This window comes from Pteropus vampyrus, unplaced genomic scaffold, assembly GCF_000151845.1.
Source record: "Pteropus vampyrus isolate Shadow unplaced genomic scaffold, Pvam_2.0 Scaffold157, whole genome shotgun sequence".
Lineage (NCBI taxonomy): Eukaryota > Metazoa > Chordata > Mammalia > Chiroptera > Pteropodidae > Pteropus > Pteropus vampyrus.
In genome coordinates, this window is record NW_011888938.1 from 1,974,099 (window position 1) to 1,981,428 (window position 7,330).

A 7,330-nucleotide genomic window follows, 5' to 3' on the forward strand; every position below is an offset into this window, starting at 1 on the left:
CGGGAAGGGGTGGCGGGGAGGATGGACGTTGGCTCCAGGATTCCGCGGAGGCACGATCAGTGGGCACCGAGGCCTGGGAGGGGGCCAATCGTCTTCCCATCATGGCGCCCAGCACCCAGCAGAAGCTCAGTAACTGGGTCCTCGGGAAGCACTTAGCACGGTGGGCGCCTCCCAAGGCCCTGGGACCCGTCAGAATATGAAGACGGAATTTCTCCCGGACACTCTGGGCCGGGGAAGGACGGGAGGGCTCCCGCCAGGCGTGGGACAGGGGAGGGGAGGGGCGCGGAGCCGGGCGGGGTGCAGGTCAGACGCAGGTGCAGCACAGGGTGGAGCAGCCCAGCGTGGCCGGCGGCCCCGCGTCTCCAGCCTTCTTGTTGACCTTGGGCAGCAGCAGGATGAAGGACACGGCCAGGGCACAGTGGTAGAAGCTGTGGACGTAGGTGTGGTCCCACTCCTGCAGGGGCGTGGCGGGCCGTCAGCTGTGGCCTCAGCCCTGTCCCCAAAGCTCCCCCCCCCCCCGCATGCTCTGTGCCTCTGCCTCGCACCTGGCACCTGCCACTTACACGGGCCCCTCCCCAGCCCCCTCGCTTGTCCTGGGAGTCTGGCCCAGTGACCTCCTCCAAGAGGCTTCCCCCGGGCATGCCTCTAGGAAGAGGGCCCTCGTGGCGGCTGCTCCCCCCGCCCCCCTCCGCCCGGGTACCTCGAAGAAGAAGCGGAGCATCAGGGCCAAGGCCCCGAAGCAGAGGCCGGGGCCTATCTGCTGGGTGTAGACGCTCTTGTCGGGGTACAGACCCTTTTTCTCCTTCATCTGCCGCAGCTGCAGGGGCGGAGATGACGGGAAAGCTCTGAGGTCACAGGTCATGCGGGAACGGCCGCCCTGAGCCAGCGGGGGAGCTGGCCCTGGGCATTTGCACCTCCGGGCATCCTCAGGCAGGAGATGGGGCTCAGGAAGATGCCCACGGGAGCCCGCAGCCTGGGTGACAGGGCTGGGAGCCCCGTGGGCCTTTAGGGCCCACGAGGATTCCCCACCTATCTCTTTGGGATGTAACAGGGCCCCCTCTCCCTGCCCCCTATCCCGGTCGGGGGGTCTGGACACGGTGGGGTGCTGGGGCGGGTCCTGCCTTCCGGCGTGGCCCGTGTGGTCTGCCAGAGCCTCTGGTGCCTCAGCTGTCAGTGGGCAGACACGCCGGGCTATTTATTAGACGACCTTGACTAGCACGTTAAGCCCGGGGCTGCTGCTGCCGCCGCTCAGGGCCAGGCTCCGGCTTAGAGAGCTGGGTCCACACACGCCAAAAGGACGAAACGAACGCGGGTCCCCATCCCGAAACCTCACCCCTGGGGCCGAGGCGCTGCGGACTGCAGATGCGTTCAGACCACACACTGCGCATCGGGGCCCGAGGTTCTGGGCAGCACCCCAGAGGCAGAGACCCGCTGGGCGGCACACGTGAAGCCCATGGGGAACCCCAGGCTGGGTAGGGCGGGTCTCCCCACCAAACGCACTATGAAATGGAGTCCGGTTTCCTGGAATTTGCCGTGACCGAAGAGGAATCGGGACCTGCAGAGGTGCAGGTGGCCTGTGGATGCGGCTATTGTGACCCAGGGTGCGGGGGCCCTGGCCCGGGGGACCCTTGTCCAGCCCATGCTGCACCTGCCCTGCCTCACCCTGGCACGCGCCTCTCCCCGCTCCCCGCTCCCCGCTCCCCGTCCCCGTCCCTGTCCCCGGGAGCCCTGTTCCCCAGCCCGGCTCAGGAAGAGATGCACCTTCGAGAGAAACATCTGCCCTGGAAAATCCAAATAAACTGCACGTTCAGTGGTGTGGGAAATACAGGTCGAGCTCCAGCTACAGGCAGCCAGGCAGCCCCTGGTCCCCGTGGCCAGACCCGTAAGCCAGGGACCGCGAAAGTCCCCGCGGCGCTTTGTGGGGACACCAGCGAGCGGCTGCTCTTCGAGCTGACTCAGATCCAGCCCAGACTCAGAGCTGGTCCAGACCTGCAGTGGGCGCAGCCCCCCGGGCCAGCACAGGGGACTTCGCCCCGCGCCCTTTGTCCCGAGCGACGTCTGGTGCACGCCGGCAGTCCTTCTTGGGGCCAGTCACGTCAGACCTGACACGCTTCCTCCCTGCTCCCAGGCGGCTCCGAGGGGGTCCTCCTGGGCCAGCCTGGGGCCAGCTCTGCTTCCCCAGGTCACAGTGGGACAGATGCGCCTTCTCTTCTCCTGCTGGCAAAGTGGACCCTCCCGGGGTGGAGAGTGGCGGGCGTGGTGGGCACCGCCTGCACCCCCGCCAGCCCGACCCCTCTTCCCTGAGACCCGCCGTCCTGCTTTCCGGCCCAGGCTCCCTGCCTTTCCGGCCCAGGCTCCGCTCCCTGCCTGGCTCGGCCCCTCCCCTTCTCGGGCTCCCGGGAGAAGCTCCGGCCCACCCTGCTGCAGTGTCCGGCTAGTGCGAGTGGGCTTCGGCCCTTGCAGCCAGAGGGGCCTTGGCCTGATGGGTGGTGCAGGGAGGCCCAGGGACCATGCGTTAGAGGCCCTCGTGGGTGCCCAGCGAAAGGCCATGGTGTTGGTGACTCCGGCCCAGGCCGCCTCGGTGCGCACGAGCCTCAGTCCCAACTTCCTGTCACACACACGCCGCTTCCCCGCTTGTCTTCGGAACAAGCTGAGGCCTCCCCCTGCCCGAGGGGTCTTCCCCGACGGACGCAGGCCACTTCCGACTGGCAGTGCATTTCTAAAGCAGCCTGTTCCTTCGACAGCAGCGATGATAATTATAGCTCCATTTTTGGAGCCCGTTAGAAGCCAGGTTCTATGCTAATACTTCAGACGCATCATCTCAATTAATCTTGAACCGACCCAGACTGTTGTTATAATACCTGCTTTGCAGATATGGACACTGAGGCACAGGGTTCAGTAACGTGGGTTAGGTCCGGAGTCAGCGAGCTACGGACCCGATACAACCCGGATCCGCGTGCCTGTGTGCCCGACGGTCATTTTCTGTGTGTTTCCGCTGAGGCCGTGTCCCGCCGGCCGGCCATGGGCGGGAGGCCAACGGAGACTCCGGGTGGGAAGAGTCACAGTCAGGGGAAGGGCCCCGGCGGCTGGGGTCACGAGGCACGTACCCACTTAGCTGTGATGATGAGGACGGCTGTGCCGATCGGGCCCGAGTACACGCCGTAGCCCCGGCGGTCGTGGTAGACCCGCACGGCGGTGGTCAGGACGCCGAACATCACCAAGGTCGACCTCTGGGGCTCGTCGAAGTCAGCCAGTGCTGGGGGGGCCGGGGACAGAGAGTGAGAGGTGCGCGGCCTCTGCGGCCGCTCCTGGCCACTGCTCCCCCGGGGCCGTCCCTCAGGGGCCCGGGCATGGCTGGTGCCCCCTCAGCCGGCCCTAAGGGAAAGGCCGGCTCCCCCGAGCCCAGGGCAGCTTGGGTCCTGCTGGCAGGAAGCTGGTCCACATGCGAAGGTCCACATGCGAAGGACCAGGGGTACACGTGGGCAAGGACGCGAAGACACCCAGGGACCGTACAAGGACGATCTGGGCCCCCCGCAGAGCCTGGTCAAATCGCGGGGGGCCCTGTGTAATGGGGACCGTGCCCTGACGTTGTGGTTTTGGACGCGCCCACAAGGCCGAGCTGAAAACCGCGAGGGCAGGGGAGGTTCTTGGGGTGGGGGGACCCCGAATGGCGAACAGGGGTCCCCCGGGAGGAAGACAGGGCAGAGCGCTGTGACTGCTTCCTGTGCGTGCATGCCGCTGCCAGGTAAATTTGTCTTACTCTTTTTCATGGATTCAGCTCGGCTCTGTACCCTGGGAGAGGGCGGAGGTCCCCAGAAATGAGGTGTGGGGGTACAGGCTCAGCAGCCCGGGTGTTGGTTCCGGCGTGGGCGGGCGGCAGGCGGACGGGGACCTGGGCTACGAGGGGGGCCACTCACCCATCAGCGAGACCCACATGCTCAGGGCCGTGCCGTACACGCTGAAGTAGTCCAGGGTGTCATGACGCATGAAGCACAGCACCGCCAGGCCCGGCCCGGTGCAGGCGTGGTTCAGCTGCCGGAAAGCCACAGGCCGTCAGCGGGCGCGCAGGACAATGCTGCGGCCCCTGCCCGGGGGCCAGGCCACTCGCTAGCTGCGGGACCTTGGACCGCCACTTCATGGCTCCGAGGCTCAGTGTCCCCATCCGGAGAACAGGGACGCTGCCAACTGCTCCCCTCGGAGGGTCTCATGGACGGGGCACCTAAGACGCGGTCTACACTTTCCCTCCGCGCGGGGTCACCGTCAGCGGGCCCCTGTGCGTCCCTTCGCCAGCCTTAGGCTGTGAGGCCACACCTGTTTTGGGTGCCAGTCTGCTCTTCAGTGGCCCGTGGGGCCTTTCCCTCAGAATTTACCCCTCTGATGACGGGGGTCCCCCACAGTGGAAGTTCTCAGACCCCCGGGGGGCTCACAGAGACTCCGCTGAGCCATCCTGAGCGTTCCCGACTCACAGGTCTGGGCCGGGGTCCGAGATCTGCATTTTTTGCAGGGTTTCGGGCCGGTGCCAATGCTGCTGGTGGGGAACCCGCTTTGAGAACCACTGGTCTGCTGCTTTCAGCTTGTTTCTTTAACGTGCGGGAAGGCTGCACAGACCCATGCACGTGCTCCGACGGTGGTCCCCCCAAGATCCCCAATCACGGAAACTTTTCAAGCAAAATGCCCGTGTGTAGTCTTTTCAAAGCCATCGGCCTATTTCTAACAGAAACGACTCTCTCCTTTCGTGTACACATTTCATCATTTTAGGCAATATTTAATTACATGACATAATTATTTTGACAAGTGTCAAGGGCAAAAAGAAGCTCGGGAGCCAGCACAATGGACGCTTGATGAGCCTGCGTGGTGGGCGGGAGGGAGCTCCGGGAGGCGCCGGGATGGTCAGGGAGGGGGAGCCCCGGGTCCCCTGGTGAGTGGAGCAAGGCCGGCGGTTTAGAGCTCTTGCTGGTTACAACTGTAGGTGGCCTGAAGCTCAGATGTGCCCGGGATTAGTAGCGATATCATGTCCCCGGCAAGGGAGGGGAGAGCCCCGTGCTGAGGTTCGGATGCTGCCGCCTTAGGGGTAACAGTGGCGCAGAGGAGGCCCGAGGGGAGCATCCGGGCGGGGGGCGAGGCTGGGAGAGGGGGCTTCAGGTGAGGCCCGGTCAAGGCGCTGCACATCTGCGGGACGGAGGAGTGAGGAGGCCACTTGCGCCCCGTGGCTCCGAGAGACAGAGCCAGGCCCGGGGAGTGACGCGGCCGTCCTCCTGTCCTCGGCTCCGGCCAGGGCAACTTCGCCCTCGCCCCGCCCCAGCCCTGCCATCTGCCGTCCCCAGGCCCCGCGCCCCTCCTGTGCAGCGAGATCCCCGTGTACGGTTGCAGACGTGATTCCTGCGACATTCCGGGCGGTGTCTGTGCCCTGCCCCCACTAAGAGCAGAAATAATCTGTCTCATCCTGGCTGTGTCCCCAGCTCCCAGAGCAGAGCTGGCTCACAGTCGACGCTCTGTCAGCGTCTGTCGTGTGAACGCGGGGTGAGGGGGGCAGGGCCTGGGGCGGTGTGAGGGACAGCTGGCCCGGGGGGCTGCCCACCAGGCCCTGGGTTTGTCTCTGTCGGACAGGTGGGGCAGGTGAGACGTGGAGCCGAGACCCAGCCTCCGGGCCTCTGAGGCCTCGCTCCATCTCCCCGTGCAGCGGGGAGACCTGGCAGGGGTGGGGTGTGGCGGGAGGCCCGGAGCGAGAGAGCACAGCCCTTGGAGGCCGACGTAACCGGTCCTTGCTGTGTGAGCTCAGGCAAGTGGCTGACGGCTCAAGGTCCCCTCTGTCTAATGGGCATAAGAATACCCGCTCCATGGGGTGGGCCGGGACTCCACGTGACAGAGCACGGTCAGTGTCTGGCACAGAAACGGCGAGGGCACGGGAGGGTCGTGGTTGGAACACAGGAGCGTGTGAGAGGCAGACGTTGCAAAGGCCCTGCCCGGGGCTCCAGGAGACAGGGACAGAGTGTGGCTTTGAGGCCAGAGGACATTTGTCACAGGAGGCAGCTGCTCCTGCCACTCTGGGCGGGGCAGGGTGGGACAGGGTGGGCCTCTGAGGGCGGTGGGGAGGCAGCTGTGCAGCCAGCCCAGCTTCGGCAGGAAGGGGGGGCCTGGCAGGGCCTGTGGTGTTCTGGGCTGGGTGTCACCCCAGCCGGGGCAGCCAGACCCCTGTCTTTCCTCCCCGGACCTGAGCCCTTATACTGCAGAGAAGTCCCACATCCACTGAGTGACTCCGTCTGCGTCTGTCACATTGACTGCCAGGCCAGGGCTCCGAGAGGGGCGAGTAAAGGCACTGAGCAAAATGCCTCGCATCTGTCAGGTGACCCGTCACCACCCCTGACTCGGGGGGCTGAGAAAACGAAGTAACACCGCGTGTGTACAGCGCCCGGCAAGATGCCCATCCTGGACGCTGGCTCGTGTCGGCACCAGCGTGGCTCAGCCCTCCCTCACCCGGAGGCGAGGACTCAAGCCCTGGGGAATCCGGTTCCTCAGAGGATCCAGCCTGCCCCGGTCACTGCCGCCTGTGGGAGCACCTGCCGCCTGTGGGAGCACCCACGTGTACACACGGCCTCCCCCACTGCAGGCAAGCCAGGACGCAGCGCGGACACGCGTCTGCAAACACATGCGTGCGCTCACAGACCTCAGCGCCCGGGGCTGCCCTGCGCCCCCTGACTCCCGCCCACAGAGGCCCTGTCGCTGGGGGGCGAGGCGGGCCCAGGGCGGGAGGCACTGCCACGCGGAAGAGTATGGGGGGACGCTCACCTCCCCAGCACGCGCTTTTCACAGGGAGCTGGGCTGACATGGCTGATGATCGAGGAAGGGGGGCGAGGCCACTATGGGAGTCTAGCGGCGAGCGTGGGTTGGGGACACGCAGAGGGACACAGAGGCAGGGAGGTAGGAAGGCACCAAGACAGACAGATGACAAATGGATAGACAGATGACTGACGAGGTAGCGAGCTACATAGATAGCCAGAGGATTGATCAGGTAGCTAAGTGCTTAGACAGCTAGACAGACAGACAGAAGCCGGAGGGATGGATGGGGTCAGAGAGACATATGGAAGGTCAGAGGGACAAAGCTAGAGAGGGAGGGACCGAGAGATTTAGAAAGAGAGCAAATGCCGTAGGGTCGTCACTCCAGAAGAAGAGAGAATCAGATGCAGACGCGGGTCGAGAAGAAAAGATGGAGCGAGAACTAGACACAAAGAAACGCAGAGGGAGAGAGACCCACAGAGACCGGGCGGAAGGGAAAGCTAAGAGACAGCCATCCAGACACGGAGACGGAAAGGGAAGAAGGAGAGAGAGAGAG

General features: G+C 65.1%; 1 protein-coding gene across 1 annotated transcript; it reads right to left on the bottom strand.

Annotated features, from left to right (window-relative positions):
• Positions 1-259: 259 nt before the first annotated feature.
• Positions 260-6,837, bottom strand: MYMK (myomaker, myoblast fusion factor). Its single transcript, XM_011369944.2, has 5 exons — positions 6,787-6,837; positions 3,918-4,032; positions 3,108-3,256; positions 701-817; positions 260-454 (listed from the first exon to the last, which is right to left on the bottom strand). Exons 2-5 carry the CDS (start codon positions 3,985-3,987, stop codon positions 305-307), a joined length of 486 nt encoding a protein of 161 aa, XP_011368246.1. The 5' UTR covers positions 3,988-4,032; positions 6,787-6,837; the 3' UTR covers positions 260-304.
• Between the last annotated feature and the right edge of the window lie 493 nt (positions 6,838-7,330).